General features: G+C 29.7%; 1 protein-coding gene and 1 pseudogene across 1 annotated transcript; both read right to left on the bottom strand.

Annotated features, from left to right (window-relative positions):
* Positions 1-246: 246 nt before the first annotated feature.
* Positions 247-960, bottom strand: LOC148190897 (uncharacterized). Its single transcript, XM_088101206.1, has one exon. The coding sequence runs from the start codon at positions 958-960 to the stop codon at positions 247-249; it is 714 nt and encodes a 237-aa protein (XP_087957332.1).
* Positions 961-19,767: 18,807 nt separating this feature from the next.
* Positions 19,768-20,586, bottom strand: LOC124835492 (dirigent protein 22 pseudogene; annotated as a pseudogene).
* Positions 20,587-24,131: the final 3,545 nt, after the last annotated feature.

Below are 24,131 nucleotides of genomic sequence, written 5' to 3'. Positions count from 1 at the left end.
GATTTATTGCACTCATTACTACTCTAAAAGTTTTGTTCTGTGATAGTTTAGCTTGCACAATGATCCTCTTATGTTTATTGAAAATGTTGAGACTATTATTCTCCATTTTCATCTCATATCCCTTCTGTAGTAATTGTCCCAAGCTCAGCAGATTAGTTTTCAGCCCTGGTACATACAGTACCTCTTCAATTATAACTTCTTTTCCCTCTGCATGTCTTAGAACAACCCTGCCATATCCCTTTGCATTCAAATTCTATCATCAGCAAATTGAATCTTTCCTTGAGTAGCCTCTTGTATTTTCACAAACCATTCTTTCCTCCCTGTCATGTGGTTGGAACACCCGGAATCTAGGTACCACACAAAATTCTCAGATGAATCATCCTCAGTTTTAGCCATCAACATTATTGTCTCTGAATCTGATTCCTCCTCTTGAGCCAGATTGACCCTTTTCTTAGGTTTATTCTTAGCTCCTTCACCTCTCCAGCACTCTTTGGCATAATGCCCAAGTTTTTGACAATTATAACACTTGACTTTATTTTTATCAAATTTCCATTCTCCATCTGCATTCTTCTGATTTCTCACCTTTCTTGATTCACTAGACTCTTCCCCTTGTTGGTCTTGTGAATCTTTCACTTTCTTGCCTCCTTGCCTACCTTTCTTGAACCCTTTCCTACCTTTTAAATGTGATCTGGCCTGTAGGGCTTGCGCATGACACTGCTTGCGCTCATTGATGCAAAATTCATGAGCCTCTAATGAGTGCAACAGTTCCTCAATCTCCTTGGTTTCCTTCCTTTGAGTCTCCTCAATTGCACCCACAACATTATCAAATCTGGATGATAGAGTTCTCAGGATCTTGTCAACAATGTACTCATTAGATATCCCATCTTTACAAGCCCTCATTTTATTCACCAATTCTTGTACCTTATCAAAGTACTCAGCCACGGTTTCACTCTCATCCATGATTAAAATTTCAAAGTGTCTTCTCAGCGCCTACAATTTCACCTTTGTGTTTTTGTCTCCATCACCATAGGTCTTCACTAGGATGTCCCATACCTCCTTAGTAGTAGCATCCTTGGAGATCTTGTTAAAGATCTTTGGGCTGACACACTGGTATAGCAAAAATCTTGCCTTGCTGTTCAGTTTCACTTGCCACTTGTAATTCTTTTTCTCTTCTTCAATAGCCCTGTCACTCTACTCAGGCAAACCGTCTTCTATCACCTCTGAAACATCCTGGAAACCAAAAATGGCTTGCATTTTGATGCGCCAGTCATCAAACTGCTTCCCATCAAACACTGGTAGTGGTCCCTGTATTCCTCCAAATCCTGTCATCCTTTCTTGTTGAGTTCTTGTAGTTTCTTTGATTTTCAACCACCCAAAGAAACCTTCTTTCTACTCCTCTGGATACACACAATTCCATATCACACACTGGGAACAAACAACACGAACCTATGCTCTTGATACCATATTAAAGTGAGGGGCAAAAGAGGAAAATCACATAACGTTTTAAACGTTATGTTGCACTTTGATAAGAGAGAGAAACACACTTCAAAGATCTGAGAGTTAGAGAGAAGGCAGAGAGAGCCACCCTCGTGCTAGGGTTCCACACCACCATACTGTCTGGAGAAGCACACAACTGACCGGAGCAATGGAGCACAACACAAAGAGAAACACAGAGACACTCACAAGGTATTGAATTTCAAACTTTTCACATTAACAAATTCTGAATGTTTTTACAGTATTTATAAACCTGAACAATAAACTATTTTCTGTTTTGTTTACATTCTAACAGTTTGATTGAACTTGTTTGTTGTTTGATTGGACTTGTTTGTTGTTTGTCATTGTTGTTTGTTGTTGATACTATATTACACGTTCATAGTTCATGCTTTAAAACAAATAAAAAAATTGATTAACGTCGTTTATTGATAAAATTCGATGTTAAATTTAACGTCGAATTTAAATTCGACGTTAAATTTAACGTCGAATTTAAATTCGACGTCAATTTAACGTCTATTGATATGACGTTGTTTTTGAATTCGACGTCAATTTAATGTCTATTGTATGCTGTTTTTGTACTAGTGTTTGTTAGTTTTAAAAAAATCTATTGTTGAAAATATTATTAGACGTAGAAATAAGGAATTGCAAATGTTATATTCTCCCATAGGAAAAGAAAAAAAAATAAGAAAAAGAAGACTAAATCATATCATCCAGTCAACTTAATAACCTTATACTTCAAATTAACTCATTTAGTCTTTAAAGTCCATCTTTCAACAATATATCTACCAATTAATTAATATTAATTGTATGAAACTAAAAAGATCCGTTTATTCTAGAAACATTGATTTCAACATGGACCCAAATGAATCCATAATTCAACGAATAAATTCTTAAACTAATCCTGAAAAATAAATATATAAATTTTTATTGATATTTATAACTACCGATGTTAAAATAAGCGTTTCGTGTACGTATTTTTTTAGGTTTTTTAACCTTCCGGTCCTTATCTTTACTGAGTAACCTATTAATTTACATTATTTACTAGAAACTATTTATAATTAAGAAATCATGATAAAATATTGAAAGTATTAAAACCCAGTTGTAAAATATTGTAATTAAAAATATTTTAATGAGCATATTCATCTTTGAAAGATGGATTTAATATTTGTTCAACAAAAGAAGACACTAAGACTGAAAAGTGAAAGCAACTTGCCCCAAACAGTAATGCTAAATAAATTTAAAAGTCAATCCTGTACTGCCAATATCAGCACAGCCATCAGCCACGTCGTTGCCTTTCAGAAATCTAAAAGTCTAAATTAATATTTATTATCAATAACTTAGTTTTCAAATTATAATCAATATTGTTCTCTTCACGTTTCAGAGTTACCACTAATTCACGGCCATTAGTAAGTTAATAAAACGAAACCAGTAATGAAATTACCCTTTTATTTGAAACAACTTACAAAAATTAAAATTAATTTATTCATATAAAATTAAATAGTTTATATATAATTTAATATATTGAAACATTGTTATTAAATTTCTATATATTTTTATTTTTAGTTTACATTTCAACTGACTTTTACTAATCAAATGTGGAGTAAATAAATCTAACAAGAAACTTTGGCTAGTTAGGTGGCAAGTTTGTTAGCTTTTGCTAGTTAGGTGGCAAGTTTGCTTATCTAGACCACGAGTTTGATAGCATTGTTAATACTTCTTCATGCTCAAATAGAGTTCTATTTTTATTAATATTGATATTGATATATAATACAATAAAATTATTATTACAAAAAAAAATTGATGCAATAATACAATATAAAACTGAAAAGAATAATTATTTTATATTTTTTTGACTGAATTTTAGTGAAGAAAGCTCAATTGTGTATATCTATCTAGTGGTCGAAAAAATAAAATTAGTTGTGCAATTTTCTAAACTCTAATTTCTTTTAATTTTCTTCTTATTTTTTGAATAAATTGACTCGTAGTGATAAAGTCTGATTGCAATTTGCTACTTGGCATTAATATAGAGTGTACTCCAATAATTGTTAATTCATATCACTTCGTTACATCATTGAGAGACATTTTGCATCAGTTTGTGTCAATAGCTTCAAAGGAAGTTTCGTACAAAGACCAATTGGGAAGTGAGAATCAAAGTATTTGAACTAGTTTTCAAAACACTTTAGTAAATAAACTTTATTATATATATATATATATATATATATATATATATATATATAATAATAATAATAATAATAATAATAATAATATTTTTATATCCAAATAAAAAGGGGAAGTGAAAGTAAAACTTGCTTTATGAAGTCAAAGAGTTGAAATATCAAAGTGATTCTCAAGTAATAATAATTGAGCAATTAATTGGGATTACTATGACGTCATACAGATAAATTTGGGGAGATCTACTTGGATGATATTTATTTTACAATAGAAAATAACTTTCAAAACCTATTATACCATTTACCAACACAAACGAGTAATAAACGAAAAAAAAAATGCAAGAACGACGTTAAATAACAAACAGTAGCAAAGAAAACAAATAGGGAAATTTAATTTTGTTCAGTTAACTATGATTTAATCTACATTCACATTTGTAAATTTATTAATTACTAATATTACAACTCAATATTTATTTTATGGTGAACTCTTAAATCTGGATTGGATACAATGATTTTCATACTAAAACTTATTTATACATAAAAATATCCAACTTTTGAAAAACACACATGAACAATGTTTCACCATCTAACATCAAATGTTCAATTGGGTCCTATCTCTTATAAGTCAGTTTTGTAGAATCGAGATAAGTTTAAAGTCCACTTCTTAACAAAATTTATCTAATGATAAGAAAAATTTTCTCGTACTCATGTTAAAGAGATTATAATTTGTTGAGACCTGAATTGTCTTTATAGATTCTCGTACAATATCCTCTCTTAAAAGAATACATTTTGACATTATTGTATTTAATTTTTTTATGGTAAACTTTGTTTATAGTAATCATATAACGTTGCTGTTGTCATATTAAACAATAACAACTTGATATTGCACTTTTGTTGCAAAAGGAGTGTATGGCTTTGTTAAGCCAAGAATGGGCGCTAATTTGTTTTAAAAATCTTTCTAAAGAAAATTCCTTTCTTTAAATCTTTGTTAAAATAATTTCAGATTAAAATCAAGAGTGCAATTAATTTTAGAATACAATTGATATACAAAAATTAAAAAGCAATACAAAAGGAAAGATAAATTAAGAGAAAAATCAGACAATAAATTAAACTAGTTTAGATCTAACTAATCCTATCTCATTCTCAATTTTCCTCCCTGAAAAAGTTGTTAAATAAAGTTTGTACAATGCCAATAACAATTACAAACACAAACAACAATTTAACTCTTGAAGTACTCAAAAGATGTAACATTACATTTAAGGTAACATTCCATAATCTCACACTTGATAATTCATAGTTGATATGTATATATGTTTTAAACTCAGATTTCAACTATAAACTCATAAATATAACTCGAATTCTTCTAATTTATTCTTCTATCTCTTTCTTCATTGGCACTGAATCAGACGACATTCTTTCATCTGCTCCCGTATAACGAATTATACGATCATCGCACAAACACAAACACAAACAAGTAGGGTGAGCTAACATGTAACAAATCATTTATAAAACATGCATAATTATTTTGATACACTCAACAAACATCATATAATAATTATGTCAGACACCTTCATACCATCATAAAACAATCGCACCATAGATACTCATCCCATCATCCCACTATACCTAATAAACACTCATCCCACAATACTCAATAGACACTCATTCCACAATACCCAATAGACACTCATTCCACCATACCTAATAGACACTCATTCGGATGATACGTTGATGAGCGGTCACGGGAGGTTATGCACTTGTGATGACTTCTACTTCTTCTTACAAATACACTTCCAAAATACTCCATACCATCCACAAGGTTAGTCCTCAACACTATGTCCAAAACCAGCACATAGACCAGGACCTCCTGCCCCTCTCACCACATAATTCATCCTTCTCTACTTGAGACTGGATGATTATTAGAGTATCAGGATAGCCTCCAACAACAGGACCCTCAACATTAACATATACACTAATACCATATCATTACAGAATCTCTCCACGAGACTCATACCATGCTCATATTCCTCAACTCATATTATACCATTACAAAATCTCTCCATAATACTCATATCATGTTCAGATGCATAAATTCAAATCCAATATAATAAAATACAATCATCACAGAAATCATACAAAATGAATATATCACAAAATAAATTAACAATACTAAAATATCACTATAAATAGTCACCGGAGAAGAATCAAATGTTTGACGAATCAAACTCACCATAAACGCCAGTACATATGACTAGTCACAACTTACTGGATTTGACCAGGGCTGCTCTATGATCAGGGATGTACCAACTCCGGTTTTTAAGATTCGTCTATCCTAGCATCATAATTATAACCTTAATATAAACGTTATGGGGAACTAAGAAGTTGAATCTGGCATAGCCGGTTAGACATCTTATCCTTCCAGAAAGATGAATCCATCACATATTTTATATCAATTGAGTATATTGCATAATAGTTTAACAATACTTAATCTGTTCAATAGGATTTAAGTTAAAAACCTATCGAGTAGACTTCCAGGAAAGAGAGGTGTGTCACCATGGACAACTTAAGTACCAAGTCTTTCCTTAGCCAAAGTGTTCCTCAACTAGTTTTTAACAAATTTTTTATTTACAGATTCAAAACAACAACATATAATATTAACACAGAAATTCAATACAACAAACACCTATGTTTTTCATTAACAATATTCACACAGAATTTCAAGACATGAATAGTAATAAAACAATACTAAATCATAATATAAAAGCTTAGAAAGGTTAGCTCCCCTACCTCTATTCCAGACTTGGTTTCTTGATCAGAGGTTGTTCCCGAAAAATTTCCAGAATCTCCACACTAAAATCCTTCTTACTCTAAATTCTTCCTAATCTTATGATTTCTCTCTACTTCTTGGTGCAAAATCCCCTCCCCCTTGCTTGGTATTTATAGGTAAAGATTCTGGTACTATTTGTTTTTTTATTATATATATATATATATATATATATATATATATATATATATATATATATATATATATATTATTTTATCATTTCAATCACCGAAAGATGTTTTGGTGTTTTGCTATTTCAATCACCGAAAGTTTCTTTGTCCGTTTGTTTTCTTTTTCTTTTCTTTTCTTTTCTTTTTTTTCTAAAAACAAAAAGGTAGAAAAGAGTTTGAACCCATGTTCTTGAAATCACTACAATTTTCTATCATTTAAACTACCAAAATTTCTTATTTAACTTTCCACATTTTATTTTTACATAAATTTATTAATTATATTTTCCATTCATAAAGAAAAATTTATTACTATTAATAATAAAATTGTTACTATTAAGGTGAATATCAAATTTCACCTTTATCCACTCTTCATCGTACAATAAGACATGTGCTTTATGAAATCTTAATCAAACAGAGTAAGAAAACACTAAAACATTTTAGTAGCAAAATAACATGTTTGAAAAGAGTTTATTAAAAAATAGCAAAGGCAACCTCAAGCTTTTAAGAACTCAATGTAGCCTTTGGTTCCTAAAAGCTTGAAAGCACTTTAGAAAGGTTTTTTTTTTTTTTTAATATATAACAACTCTTTTGATCTCAATCTAAATTGCTCACAACGATTTGGAAAAGCTATTTGAAATATTTAGATTTATTTTTTATTTATCGAATTTTGAAAATAATGATTTAAATAAAAACTATTGCGTTTAATCGATTATCTCAAATACCCTATTTGGTTATCCTAACATAATTTAAAAAAGTAACTAGAATTTTTATTTTCAATAATCAAATAAGGAATGTATTTAATTAAATCCACTTTCTATTTAATACATTAAGTTCATTTAATTAATTATGAAAGATAATAATTGCTTATAATTTGAGAACTCGAAAATATTTAAACTATTATCTAATTTAATCAAATAACAAAAACAAATAGTTAATTATCCTGATATGAAACTTCTAAAGAGCAATTTCATTGACTACATGTAAACTCAAGTTAAAAATGTTAAATGAACTTTTAAACTTAATTTTAGCTTTATAAACATGTTTATTTCAGTTTCTTTTCTTTTCTTTTTATATGTTCTATGTTTATAAAAAAAGGATTCCTTGTATCTCAAGACAAGAGGGGTGAATTAAATTTTGCTTAAAAAAAATGTTCTTTCAAAAATCTTTACAAAATCTTTAAATTTTCTTGAAATCAATGTGACAAACATATGAATCAATAATAAAAGAGGAGAGAAAGATCAACACAAAGATTTATATTGGTTCGACCAAGCCTACATCCAGTCTTCCTTCAACAACCTTAGTTGAAGGGAATCACTATAATGATAGAGTATACAAGCAATAATACAGAGATATCCCCTGTCAATGCACTCTCCTTTCCATCTCAATATCACTTATAGTACAAGATGTGAACACCTCACAATCTTACAACCTAGAAAGCAATCACAACTTTCCGTACACCTTGAGAGCAATCCCAATTCTCAATGCAGAACACTGCAGTTCTCCTCCTGGCTAACAGCAACAGGAACACAAATCCTCTTGATTGTAATGTAGACACTGATCCTCAAAGAATACACCAGAAATACAGATATGATCAGTAATGTATCAACTCAACTATCTTGCAAGAATCTTGATTCTCCAAGAAGTCTTAGGACGCTTCTGCCATCAATACTCAACAAACAAGTTAGTTATGAAAGTGTAAGTTCATGTAATTGTATTGAAACAACGCGCAACACGTCTATTTATAGGATTTTCAAATCCTGATGCAATTTGATACATTACGCATATAATGTAATCTTTTAAGTTTTTCTTTCTGCTTTAACAGTTTTACATATGTTTTAGATTTAACAGATTAAATAATGCATGCAATCGATTAGATAAATCACACAAGCCAACAATAAATAAATATGACCGTTATAGGAAGCTATGACTTTTAATGAAAATAATTTTCACAAGATACACAATTTAACTAATTATGAAACTTATGTAATCGGTTAAGTTTCATACTTAAGTAAATCTTTAGATCATATTTCATTCCAAATACATCAATGCACACTCAACAAACACATATTGGCATAATAACGTATTTTAATTGATTATACAACTAATATAATCGGTTAAGACACAGTTGTTTTGCCCCTGTTAAGCATGTACTGAAATCCGAATAAATTTAACAGATTATGTAAACAGTTTAATCGATTATTTCTTCTAGATAGACAATGTGCAATATGTTTAAACTAATGATTCCTTTCCATACAATGAATACATATACCAATCATTTCAAGCACAAACACACTAATGGTGAAGCAATTGTTATGCCATTTGTTGTGCAAGAAACTATAAAACATTTCTTTTGTTCATCATCAAAAACACATATGTGAGATGAGTTTTGCTAGATATAGCTCCCCCTATCAACAATGTTGAATTAGAAAGACCTTATAAATTCTTTGTGTAAAGGGCACAATCAATCTTCAAAGAAAGTTAAACACTAAGACACATCATCATCTATAATAACCATCAAAACATCTCTATTTCCATCATCACTTGAGTATTAGAGTTCCTCATCAAGTTCAACAATTATCTTTTTGGCTAGACTGTTCAATCATAAATGTTCTTTCACTATCTTTTTCATGACAGTATACTTTACGTCAACAATTGACATAGACCTTTTATAAACTACCCTTTCAACTAATAACAGTATGATAAGCATTAAAAACATAGTTCATGAGAGTACAAGTGTCCAAATATCCAACAAAGTTTGAGTCAACAAATCCTTCTATTGAAATATCTTTGGTAGACTATTTGACTTTATCATAAACTAAAGCTCTTTCAAGAAACTCATTTAAATAATAGAAAATTCACTTAAGAGATTGTCAATGTACTCCTTGTGGATTAGACACGAACCTACTAACAACACTCACAACATAAGTTATATTAAAGCGTGTGTACATCATCAAGTACATGATAGAACTAACTATATTAGATTGTGGAACACCATTTATATAGTTCTGCTTTGATCATACTTTCATTCACTTTTAGATAATTTAATCTTAACTTTTCGAGATTATGATTGAGACTAAATTTATTATTTAACTAGAATTTTCACAATTGGAGTTAACTAAGTTTCAACTAATATCACTAATAAAAATAAGTTTTTAAGCCTGATAGAGGATAGATAGTCTAGTGGACCTTTAGATGCACCAATAGTTTATTTGATTTGTTTATTTAAATTGAAAAAATTTATTTAGGAAGTGTGCACAATCCAATTAAGGGAAAAAACGATTATGATCAACTAAAACTTGTAATTTATATATGTAATATTGCTTGGTTTTTTTTCTCAGAGTAAGAAAAGAAGGAAGAACATTTTTAAAGATTATATATAAAAAAATTAATATAAAGTGTCTTATGCCACAAAGAAGACACACACCTAAATATGAATCATGCAAAATCAATTGTTAGCTGGCTTAGAGCTCCAAAGATTGTATTCAAAGGGCTACATAAAAAAAGATCAACACACTAAACACACTGAACTTTACACTCTACACAACTACTTTTCTATTTTTTATTGGTAATTCTTTTCTTGTTCGAAGACTAAACCTTTTTGGTTGAGTTTCTTGTGAGTTCACAATGAATACAAAGATTATTTACAAATCAAGTTCATTCGTTTGTTTTTGTAATAGGATGTGCTTAAGTCGTTTGTTAGTTTTAAATTTTTCTATTAAAATTGTTTTTCAACTTTTGTTAATAATTCAATTATATGCTTTCATTATAATTCTTGTTAGTTTGCTTAATTTTAACAATATCTTGTTTGCTTAATTATAACAATCTCTTGTTTGCTTAATTATAAGTTTGGACATAAGTGGAGCATTTAACATATTGATTTTTGTTTGGTTAATTTGATTCCATTTTGAAATTGGATGAATGATAAATATATAATTACTTATGAAAGATTTAACTGTGAATAGTATAGAGAATCAATTTGCTTCATTAATGCTTTTATTCTAATTGTTTTAGCATTGTCTACAATAGACAAACAACCCCTTTAATTTACTATTAATTATATTTTATGCTTTCTGCAAATGCTTTTGACATTCTCATTGAATTCATCAGAAGACTATGTTGAGTTGACTAACCTTATTTAAAATTAAATTTTGCTGACTTTTGTATTGTTTTAGATAATCTATTCTCTTAATTGGATTGAAAAGAAAACGGATCAAATTTAGTGTTGGTAGAGAATTCAATTGAATTTCACTCTCTAGTTTTGTTTTATGTCTACATCTTTTTATTTAAAATTTCGTCTACTTTTGTTAATTGCATTATGTGTTTTTGTGTGTTTTTTTCAATTAATAATTAGTTTGTGCAACTTATAGCAATTTTCTCAATTTTGTTAATTGCATTATTTGTTTTTGTGTGGTTTTTTCAATTAATAATTAGTTTGTGCAACTTATAGTAATTTTCTCAATTCGGGTACCACAAAATACAAATTTAAGAGTGAGAAATATAAATTTTGTAAATTGAAAAAATATTTTTGAAAGAAAAAAAAATTGAATATATGTTTTAACTAAATTATTTTTGTAGTTTTATACATTTTGAAAAAAATGAAAAAAAATCTATAAATTTATCATATCTTACTTTTCTTGTTTCTACTTTTGCTGTGTTGTTTTTGTTTTTGTAAAATTTGTTATTGTTGTCTATGCTTCTAACTTTTGTTTTTCTATTTATTCTTTTAATTTATTTTTCTATTTCTATTTTAATATATATATAATTTCTGAAATGATGCATACTTGTTAGGTGAGCCAACTATTTGCTGAGTGAAATTTCAAAATTAAAAATCCAAAGAGTTTAGGTCGTTGTACTTGTTACATGAGTCAACACATAGTAGACAAGCCTTATGAAAAATACTCACATGGTTTGAACTATTAGGCATGTAAAATTTTCATTGAGCAAAATTCTTTTATGAAAAAGTTGGATAACTGAAAGTGAATAGGTCACTAGGCAAGTTTAGCCTCATTGAACAAATTTATATTATTGTTTTGGTCCCAATACATGATCATTGGGCAAGTCAGTACCCTTTGTTGAGTGAAATTAATTTGCTAAAGTCCATAGAGCCTAGAGTATACTAGTCGCTAAATGAGACAAGACTCATTAGTGACTATACCTTAGAGGTAACTCATTGAGCAAGTGAGAATGCTCGTTAAGCAAGTTTTAATTTTAAAAACTCTCAATTTTGTCTTGTTTGTGGGAAAACTTGTGTGCTTTCTGAGTTAGAGGAAAATATTTTTATATGAAAATCAATTATTTAATATTTTAAAAGTGACTATGTGTGTGAGGCAAAGTAGTGTCAGGTCATGAGTCATAATTTACCATTGATGTGTGTGAAAGCTTAAGTGGAGTAGAGGTATGAACAATAATTTATCTTATATATGTATGAGAGGTCAAATATGGCTAAGACTTAGGTGGTAAAAGTTGATAGAGGTTGAAAGAGAACTGTATCAAACAAGTTATATGAAATCTATAATGTCATATGAGGAGAACTTAATTATTGAAATATAAATTTGTGAGTGAAAGGTCATAGTATAGGTGCAAAATGTTAGTCCAATTCAATACACAAATATTTTGAAAGTAGATAAAATGACTAGTAATGATTATTTTTTAATATAAATGGTATTATATAGTTGTTGAATGTGGTGTGAAAGGATGTAATGTTTAAAATGTTTGAATTATAAATAAAATGGTTCTTTTAAAAAATATGTTATAATATCTATTTTATTACAAGTATAGTTTTCAATTATTATGATCATAAGTTACACGAAAGCAAATAATATTGTAAGTAAAAGTACCTAATAGTAAAAGACTAGATGTTTAATTTTGTGGATATTGTATGCAAGTAGATTTATATAGGTTTAATTCCTCTTGATAATATTAGTTATATATTTTGAAAAAAAAAATCATTCAAAGAGTAAACATATTTAAACTTATGATATGCTTTTGAATGGATAGTAGAAATGTAGCTGCAAAGTAGGGACATTTCATCAAGCGCGATAACAACGACACGTCTCTAAGAACCAAAATTGTTACCATTTAAAGGTATGGAGAAGCATTCCGTAAGCCTGCAGTATCAACCATGGAGAACGAAAGAAGAAGAACAATCAGAAAAAGCGAAAGGTGCAGGGAAAATATCTTGATACCATATCAAACTTTCTTCCATGGTGAAGAAAAAGGCATAAAAGAACATGAAAAGAAGGAAAGAAGACAATAAGAAAAATTGTGCAAAATATATTTTATATAGAAAAAGGTGAATACAAAAGTATATACCTCAAGTAATATTACAAAAAATACAGAGAAATTAACAACCCTATAGAAGAAAAAGACACAAAAACCCGAGTGAGTTATATAATAGGCTGAGGCGATGAAAATAATAGATGTTCTATACTTTTTTTATGTTCCTTCATGAAAATTATGTAAACATTTTATGATATCTGTAAAGAAAAATTTTATTCTAAATATTTCTAAGAAATAATATAAGTATGACCAAAGTATTTGTTTAACTTGTTCTAATTAGTAATAATGTAACTCTTAATAGGAAGTTACGAATATTAATTTGTATTTTTAGTAGTTATTAAATTCAATGAAATTTTATGAGAGATTATATATAAGATTTTTTTATCAGTTTAGTTATTTTAATATGATATATTAAGAATGAATATTCTGGTATATTTGCATTGCTCACTTTGTACAATACTATTTTTTTCCCTCTGCCAGAGCAGAGGTTCCTCTGTTTGTCCGAAGCCGTGATATAGTTGACCAGGCGTGTCGCATGTTTAAGTCAATACGAATATTTAAATTGCCACATGAGTAGGGTGTAATTAATTAGTCTATTATCAACAGGGTCTCTAAGTTTACTTATTTTGACGTTTTCTCTATTAAGAAAATGGTCAAAGGGGAAAAACACTTAATTAGAGGCAGTAACGCAATTACACTAAGTTATCATTGATAAAATTATAAAAGGTGGTTGATAAATTAAACTATTGCATATTTCTTACGAAATAATTTTTATTCTTTAAGTGTTTAAAGTGTTTGATTGGAGCTTATTAAAGGTGATCAATAAAATTGCCAATTTGAATTATATCCAAGAGGATGAACTTGGACCCATTCCTAAAATAAGGGTTATTTTATTTTTATATTAAAAAGTGGGTTGAAAAAGTTTATTTCAAAACTTCACATAAAATAAGTTGGGATCGAAGTTTAAGTGAATTTGATAAACAAATATTTTCCAAATATATATATATATATATATATATATATATATATATATATATATATATATCTAAATTTCTTAAATTATAAATTAATTCTTAAATATGTTATATTAATTATAAATTAGTCATTAATTAATTTCTGTTAATTGAAATTTAGACTCCAAAGCTTTTAATAATTATAATTTAGTTTTTATATAAATTCTAGAATTTTAAGTTTAATTTTTAACATGTTAGAGAATTTGTAAGAGGTGCTTATTTACAATTTTAGGTGGTGTTATATGTCTGTGCATCTCATTTGAGAAAATAAATCTAATCTAGAAGAATTTGGTGTTGTTAAAGTGTATGCAATGAAACTTTCTAAAGGAAGGTTGATTAAAAAGCCTTGAATAAGAATAATTGCACTTAAACGTGCCTCACATTGGTAACTTGTAAGTGAAGCTAGACTAAGTTGAAAATTTAACCTCGTATAAGTTGTTGACTTTGTAATTTGGAATAGAAAGTGAAGAATTTCACTAAACAATTTTGAGAGTTTATGCTTACACAACTGGTGAAGAGAATTTGAGTTGGCTTAAATAAATGGCTACCTAAAGATGTTAAAGACATTGTTGCACAAGCTAGGATGTATTACACATGAATCTAACTTGTAATTGATCGTTACCATGACTTGCTTTAGGAGGTTTTATAGGTTTTACCAGTTTCAATTTGCATAAACCTATAAGGTTTAGTCTAGATAGAATTTGGGTGCATTAGAGAAACAAGCTCAAAAAATGTAGAGTTCTTTTTTCGTTTTCAATAAAGTTGGAAATGTTAACCTCTAACATGAAGTTTTACATTTTAGATCCAAAAGAGTGGAAAAATGACAAGAGGATGTGACCATGGAAGAGAAGTGAAGAGAGTGAGAGAAATTTTCTTTCAAATGAAAACAAGGAACTCTATCATGCTTTTCCCGAAATACACATGTCTCAACAAAGAAAAAAAAACCACTTGGTGGATTAAATTGAGATAAGACAAATTGTAAGTCAAAATATCATTTATGATATAATATCTCTCACAACAACTAAAAGATCTAGTACGATAGTTAATAGTTTGATCCTTCAAACACATTAATGACTTATTTGTAGTTATTTTTATAAAACCAAAAGATCTTCCATAATTGAGATAAACATATATTTTTTATTGATCTATTTTATTTATTATAAAAATAAACATTTTTTTTAGTATACTTCAATATAAGTAAATTTTGACCTCTTTTAAAATAAGTTATTTCTTTCCAAAATTAATAAAAAAAATTAGTTCTAAAAATAATTAATAATGAAACTAAATAAAATGTGTGAAACTACCTCGAAGAAGAAAAGTAGAGTAAGACCACAAGAGAAACACTAAGGCACACAATGTGGGGTTTGTGCGAAAAGGATGGAGAGGAGAATGTTTGCAGAGACAAACGTGTTGGAGAAGCGCATGAAGAAGAAAAGAAGAGGAACGAACGTCGACGACAGAGGCAAGCGAATGTGGTCTCGAGCGAACACAACAAAGAAATGTAGTGAACCAGTTGGTGGAGGAGAGCCCAATTGTGCACTTGAATAGTTCCTCACAATGGAGGTACAACCGCTCAAAGGATGTGGCTTACACTCAGAATGACAGGGACAATGAATTATGGAAGAGAGAACGCAAGCAACGAAGAAGTGAGGAGTAGCTACAGATAAATATAGTGGAAAACTAGAGGACAAAATGCGAAACCTTAGTAAAAGTGACAAATAAAAATAGTTTTAGCTAGTGTCGTCAAAATGGGTTAGAAGTTGCAGGCTAACCCGACCCACCACGGGTTCGGACCGGGTTGGATTTGAAAAAATTTAATTATTTTATATGAGCCAATTTTTAACCCGGCCCACTTAGAACCCGACTCACTTGGGTTGAACCTGTGGTGAGTTAGGTTGACTCACCAAACCAATTAATTTAATTTAATTATTTATTACTTTCTATTTCAATATTATTAGTTAACACTTTTTTAATTGTATTGTAGATGAGAATAAAGAAGAAGATATTTCAATACAGCAAAGTCTTATGGATTTATCTATTCAAGACTCTAATCTTATGACAAATATAATTCAACTTTAACTATTTTTATTCTAATTAATACATCATTAAAGAAATCATTTTTCTCCATCTCCCTCTGCCCAAGTCCGGGTCTCTTCTCTCTTTCCATTTGCATTTCTGCTTTATGGATCCATGCCCATGCCCTTTACTCACTCACTCTATGTAGGTCTTAAACATCAACTGGTTTCAAAAGCAACCCAACGCCAATGACGAGGTAACTTATTCATTCTTCTGAAAGCCAAATATTGAAATAATGACTTCATAAAGTCAATGTTGCTTAGGAATGACAAATATTAAGCTATATATCCCTCAATTTACAGGTTAATGGAACACGAGTTGTTGTCTCCTGAAAAAGCTAAGAAAGCATTTGAGAGAAAACAGAGGAAGGAAAAGGAGCTCCGAGACGGCTGCCGACGATGTTGCTGAAGGTCGCTGAGGTAGCCGTGCCGAGAAGCCTCTCGCCCGTGCAGGTGCTGATGACGTCGAAAACCGTCGGCGACCTCATAGAGACGACACTGCGACAGTACGTAAAAGAAAGATTAAGACAGTGTAGGATGACGAAGACTCTGAATCCCTAACATTTTCACGTAATATAACACTGCTACATCAGCAGATTAAGTGTGCACCACGTCAGCAAATTTTAACGCTGTTTGTCAACATTTAACGGACATGGCTTAATTGGCTCAATTTTTCAAATATATGGGTTTAATTGACTTAATTTTTAAGTATATTGACCAAATTTTGACAATTTAAAAAACGATGACCCACTTGAGATTCCCCTACAAATATGAGAATGATCGGAGGGTTTAAACCTAGATTTTATTGACATATTATTTCGTCGACAGTATATATTTCATTTATTTATGAATTTTACCCAAAAAATTCACCAATAAATAAAATATATATTACTGTGTAAATTTTTTCATTATTGTTATAATTAAAATTTAAAATTCGTCAGTAAAATTTATTAATAATTCAAATTTATTAATAAATTTATTTTTGTCAATACATTTTTTTCAGTAATTATAATAAAAATATAATAGAACAAAACTTTAATTTGTGATTTATTAATTGAAAATTGATCCGTTAGACGAGTCGACCTTTGTATCCGAAATCATAATGAATGAAAAATTGATAGGGTTTGGAGAAGGCATCCAATGAAAGAAAAAGAAAAATCAGAAAATGCGAAAGGTGCAGAGAGAATATCCTGATCACATAAACATCCTTCAATGGTAAAGAAAGAGACATAAAATAATAGAGAAAGAAGGAACCAAGACAATGAGAAATATTGCGAAAATAATATTTTTTATAAAGAAAGTGAAATACAAAAAATACTCCTTAAATTATATTACATAGAAACAGGGAGAAATATTCACAATCCTATAAAAAGAGTGAGTTAATAATAGACTGAGGAGATAAAAAAGAATAGATGGTTTATATTTTTGTTTGTGTTCCTTTGATGAAAATTGTGTAAATATTTTATGATTTTCGATACAGAATAAAATTATTAAGAAAAACTTTAAAGAATAATATAAATATTAATTAGGAATAACATAACTCTTCATAGGAAGTTACATATATTAATTTGTATTGTTAGTAGTTATTAAATAAATAAAATAACATTACGAGAGATTACGTATAAGATTTTTTATGAGTTTAGTTATTTTAAGGTTTAATACTTCAATAGATTTTTATATTTATCTAGAATTTTAAATAGGTTTTTTTCTTTTTTAATGTCTCAATTGAGTCTTTATTTTTAATAATTTGATATAAATAAATCTTTTCCGTCAATTTCATCAAAGGACGTTATTAAATGTGTCACCAAGCCACATCACATATTCAATAACATCATATAATGAAATTGATGAAAATAATTTATTTATATCAAATTATCAAAATTTAAAATTTTGGAAAAAAATAGGAAAACATTACACCTTATTTTAATATGATATATTAAGAATGAATATTCTGGCATATTTACATGCTCACTTTGTACTGGACTAATTTTATTTATTTTTTTCTTTTTCTCTGCAAGTGCAGAGGTTCTCTGAAGGCCTGACATAGTTGACCAGGCGTCTCGCAAACGAACATTTGAATTGCCACATGAGTGGGGAGCAATTATTTAGTCTATTATCAACAGGGTGTCTGTCTAACTTCACTTCTTTTCACGTTTTCTCCTTCAAGAAAATGGTAAAAGGGGAACAAAACTTAATTAAAGGTAATTTAGACATTACATTAATTTCTCAGTGATAAAACTATAAAAGGTGATTGATAAATTAAACTATTGCATATTGATTATGAAATAAATTGTTTTTGCTTCTTTAAGTCTTTAAATTGTTTGATGCAGAGCTCATTAAAGGTGATCACTAAAATTGTCAATTTCACTTATTATCCAAGGATGAACTTAAATCCATTCCTAGAATAATAAGTGTTATTTTATTTATATATTTAAATATTAAAAAGTGGGTTGAAAAAGTTTTATTCTCAAAAACTTCACATAAAAAAAGTTAGCAACGAAGTTTAAGTGAGTTTGGAAAAAAATATTTTTTTTATAAATTTATTAATTTATAAAAACTAAGAAATATTTTATATAAAAAGTTGTAAAATTTATTAATTTATAAATTAATTCTTAAATATTTTATATTAATAATAATTTAGTCATTAGTTAATTTCTATTATTTGCAATTTAGTCTCTTAAGCTTTTAATAATTATAATTTAGTTTTTATATAATTCTTAATATTTTCAATTTAAAACAAATTTACCTTTTCTTGATATGCATAACTTTTTAAAGTAAATATTCTTTTGAAATTATATTTTAAAATGGAAATTTTATTGTTTGAAAAATATTTCCATAGAGGGTTGTAATCTATAGGAAATTTATATATGGACATTTTGGCTAAGGTTTTTTTATGTGGTTATTTTATTCTGACTCTGTGAGCTAGGCCGAATTAAAAGGAATAGTTATCAGTTTGATAAGTCAGTTCACTGTTCGATGAAAATATATGTTTAATTTGTTCCGTTTATTTTATTTGAATTTATGTAATGTTGAAGGAGTCAATTTGTATATATTTAGGTTAGTGTTTTTCTTTCAAATTTCATAAAAATTAAGAAAATTGTTGTGAAAAAACCAACTCCAGAGTCAGATAACATTTCAAAATTTAAAACCACTTTATCATTATTTATTATAAAACATCGCAAATAAAAAAACCGTATTTTAGTTTATTATTTTAAGGTGGTCATTACATTGTTTTTTCTGTTATTATAGTTAAATTTTCTCTTTCTATATTAATTAAATTTAAACATAATACAAAACTATATTTTCTTATGATAAATATAAGGAAATATTTTATGCATTAAAAATCTGATATATTAGAAAAAGAAAAAGGAATCGAGTATTTCAAATAGTGAATATTTATATAACCAACCACTCTAATAATTAACTATACTTAAAATATCTATTACAGCAACCAAAAGATCTGGTCCAGCCAGTCATAAATAGTTTGATTCTTTAAACACATTGACAACTTATTTGTAGTTATTTTTATAAAGACATAGGATCTTTTACAACCGAGATAAGCATATATTTTATTTATTATAAAAATAAACATTTTTCGCATACTTCAATATAAGTAAATTTTGTCTTATTCTAAAACAAGCTATTTCTTTCCAAAATTACTTCTTATTAAAAGCACTCATTTTAAGTTTAAATAAACTTCATGCACAATTATATATAAATTAAAAAAATTGACACCAGATGAAAAATAAAAAGCTCAATTATTCTCATTATTATTCTTATTGGAATAGCAAGTACCAACCATATCAGTAGTACCAGCTAGAAAATCAAAACAGAGAACTAAAATCTAATAAAAAAAAGAAAAAGAAAATTAAAATAAAATTCTGATGATAGAAAGCAAAGCGTTGAACATTCAATAATGGAAGACGTAGATGTTGTACTCAGTGGTAGCATCACCGGTGGTAGGGTCAAAGTGGTAGGTCTTAGCATGAGCGTAACCTGTGGCAAACTTGAAAACTCCACTTCCTCCAACCACAGGCAACTCTTTTTCTTCATCATAAGCCACGTTCCTCCCCACGATAGTTATGCTGCTCCCGTTGTACTTTCCTTCCGTCAAGACAAAGTTCATCACCATGAGGAGAGTAACCTGCGACTGCGATGTCAGGGCGTAGATTCCTTCAGATCTTCCCACAACCTTTGAGCTGAGTTCGGGTCCCAGGGTCAAGGCGTTGTCCGTCACGGTGACGGAGCCGAAGGAGGTGGTGGTGTTGTACTTGGGGATGGCCGGGATGATGTTTATGGCGGTGGCGTTGGAGCCGCTTATGACGTCCTGCCAGTACAATCTAAAGTGGCTTAGGGTTTTTCTCTTGTTGAGGCCGAGGGACTTGGGATCCACTGTGCCCACATAGCCAGTGTCTTCTGCTATGGTGGCGACGGTGAAAGAGAGAAGGAACAGTGTGAGGAGCAGTTGGGTGGCCATGCTGGTGGTGGTGGTGGTTTGTTTAAGGTTGTTTGGTTTTGTAATGGAAGTGTAAGTGAATGATGAGAATTGGGAGAGAAGGAACGTATATATATATATAAATTGAGAGGAAGTGGAAGGTGGTAGAGAAGGGAGATGAAGTAGGTGTACATTCTGGACTTTTTCTTAGTTCTTCGTAAGAATTAATTTTATTAAAGGAGACAGGATTACTGGACTTTTTCTTAGTTCTTCATAAGAATTTATTTTATTAAAGTCTTGTTTTACGCGGATTGTTAAAATACAATTTTATAATTTTTATTGAAAAAATATCTAAAGGAGTAAAATAAGTAAAATATTTTGGTGTCTTATGCGATGAGAGTAAAAAAAAAACATAAGGAGTAAAATATATGTGTAAATAAAGTATGTATATACATTAAAAGCAATAGAAAAATGAATTGGAGTTAGGATTATATATTTGTGAATGCTTCAAGAGGATTCCTATACAGAACATGTTATAATAATATAACATCCAAAAAATAGTGTAAAACCATATAATAGAATGATCACATATAATTATATTACAATTTAGTTATTACAAAAGATAGGACGTACGGTTATGGCCGAACGACTTACAAAAATAGCAGGGAGTTAAAACTGCACAAATGGCTACAAATACAGGACGAACGGCTTATAATCCTTCCTATGCTGAACGGTCAAATCAAAAGATAAAGTGACTGAACGCTCCTACAAAAGAGTAGGCCAACAACTGACCAAGCATCCTAAGGTTCGACCTTCACGTCCGTCTCTTCCAATGCTTCTTCCAGCAACTCTTCTCCTTCTGCTCCCACCCATAGGGTGATCATCGCAATGACAAGGACGAACGAACGGGAATACATGACAAGACAGGAAATAGGGTAAGCTTATGTAATTTAATTCAAGTATCAACATATATTTCACACAATCAACTAAACAAGATAAATCATTAACTCTTTCATGCAAAGCCTAATACTAGACTCTGACTGTCCGGACTGTATGAATTTTGTGTAGCTACGACGTTCGTGCACCCGGGTGATGTAGTAACTAGGATACCCTCAACAGTTGCCACCCGAGGTTAGTCCTATCTATCCAAATTAACCATAAGGACTAGGACCTCCTGTCATTCCCACACATGACTTACCCTTCTCTACGTGAAAAACGAGTAATCACGGAATATCAGGATGAACCGCCAGCTTAGCGTGTCCATATTCATACTTTACCATTCCAATATCAAATCATGAGATATTCCTCCCCTGAACACTCTTCCATAACCAAAGTCATTTCATCCATATCATATTCTATCATCTTTCATTATTAAAACCTTAACTGAACCAATTTGAATAATGATCCCTTAGGATACCAAATACCGCACATTAGTTTTTAATCCAGAACAAGACCGAACACTTGGAGTGAGACCGAGATGTCTCCAACTCAAACATAATCAAATTGAGAGAGTTACTCACTAGTTGTGAAAAGGATAGAATATAATAATACTTCTCAAAGACTAATATAATCGAATGTTGTTTACCAAGTGAGCCAATTTAATGAACTGACTCTTGAGAGTTCAAATTGAATACCGTAAAGCCTAGGCCGAGTACTAGGACTCTAGGTCGAAACCAATTGAGACAGGTACTGTAGGACACCAAATAATAGTACTTGACGAAATCATATGAAGAAACCGATCGCCAATAAATACTTAGCTTCTTATTGAGCTAAACCTCAAGGAAACCGAATGTCAGTTGAAGACTGAGCACTGTAGAGAGCGAACTCTATGGAGTTTGGACGAATGCTCTTATTATAAAGATAGATTACGGAAACGAGAACGAGTGCCTGGTGTAAGACCGAGCACTTACTTAGTACAAGCACTTGGTGTAAGACCGAGCACTACTTATTACGAGCGCTTGGTGTAAGACCGAACACTACTTAACTTATAGAATAAAGGCTTGATAAATATAAGATATCATTTAACTAATGTTCAAGAACGAACGAAATATACAAATACATATAGATATACTGAAGTTTATAATCAAATACCAAGGAACGAATATCCTTGGTTGAATGCGTAAGTACAAATATTACAAAACGAAATGAAGACGCTAGTCTTCAACTATAATTTTCTCCAAATGATCAATACTGACTCTAGACAACATCCATACCCATTTCATGGCTTTCATTAATCATCAATACTTTTAAACAACATACCATATTTCATCATCAACCAAATCATCAAACACAATATCATTTCAGTTCCTTATACAGTCAACAATGAAGTAACAACCATTTTTCATACTCATTCAGAAATCAACGAACATGCATCCATACAAAGCAAGAATCTAAATCAAATTATATAAGCTTCCCTTACCTCTAAGCTAGCCGAATGCTCACGGTTCTGCAGATAAAGGCTCAATACCAGATTCCTTTGAAGACTATGGTTGACGATTTAAGAAACTACCCAAATACCAAAACAGAACATTGTTCAGAATGTGAAAAAGAAACCCATGCACCCAGAAACTTGGTTTGCATGTTCAAGAAAAACCACACGGCTAAGGCAAGAGAGAACTTACCAACTCAGAACCCAAAACCGATCGGCTCAAACGGAAGCCCTTGACACTGGAGGAGTAGAAACGGTGCCTGAATGGTGATCGGAGGAAGAAAATGTGAGAATTTCTTAGAGAGAAGATGAAGGAGATGTAGAGAGAAGGAGGAGAAAATGGTTTTCAGTAGGTGGAAGAAGATGGTTGCATGCAGAGAGTGGCGCAAATTTTAAAACTTTGAGTTTTACTTCTACCGTCAAAACCGAACGTCGAATCTGCATCACACACTTGTCTTCCACTATCTGATTTTCAGGCATCCCTTCCTTGACATTTGTAATCCACTATGCAGGGGTTTTTAGTGGTTTTAAATGGGTTCGGACATATAACAACCTCAATGAGTCTTGTTATGATATTGTAATATATTCTTATACCTTAATAAGTTATTTTATGTTTAATTTAATTTTACAAAAAATTAATTTTTTAAAATTATGTATAATTTTGTTTATTTCTAGTTAAGGTAGATTTTCACATATTTTAATTATATAATATTTGTATAAAACAATCACTTTATTATAATAAAATTGTTTGTATTTATTTTTTTTAAAACAATTTTTAATTAAATAAGTAGATTTTTCTGTGTTTATTAGCTATTTTGTTTAGTCCTTTTTTTAATAAGTATTTAATTTTTATTTGTTTGTTTAAGCTGTTTTTTTTTAAAAAGGTAATTTTTATTTGTAAATAAATTTTATTTACTTTTTAAATAAGTGATTTTTAAATAGACTATTTAAAAATATATTTTAAATTTAAATAAGAGTCAATATTATCACACTTTTCAATTAAAACATTAAATATAATAATTTATTAATGATATTCATAAATCGTAACTTGAAGGGATCCATCTTAATAAAAAAACGAGTCTAATAAAATAAAAGAAGGTTAAAAGTTCGTTAGGAAATAATATAAAAGTCCATCATAATAAAAAGGTGCAGGGTACAAAAGAAAAATATACATAAATATCATCATCAGGTCACATAAATTATAATTGTTTGTCATTATTTTAATCTTCAGGTCAACAGATT

This window comes from Vigna umbellata, chromosome 11, assembly GCF_029865625.1.
Source record: "Vigna umbellata cultivar VRB3 chromosome 11, Vumbellata_1.0, whole genome shotgun sequence".
NCBI classification, from domain to species: Eukaryota; Viridiplantae; Streptophyta; class Magnoliopsida; order Fabales; family Fabaceae; genus Vigna; species Vigna umbellata.
The sequence above is the reverse complement of the archived record's forward strand: the minus strand, read 5'-3'. Positions and strand labels throughout refer to the sequence as shown.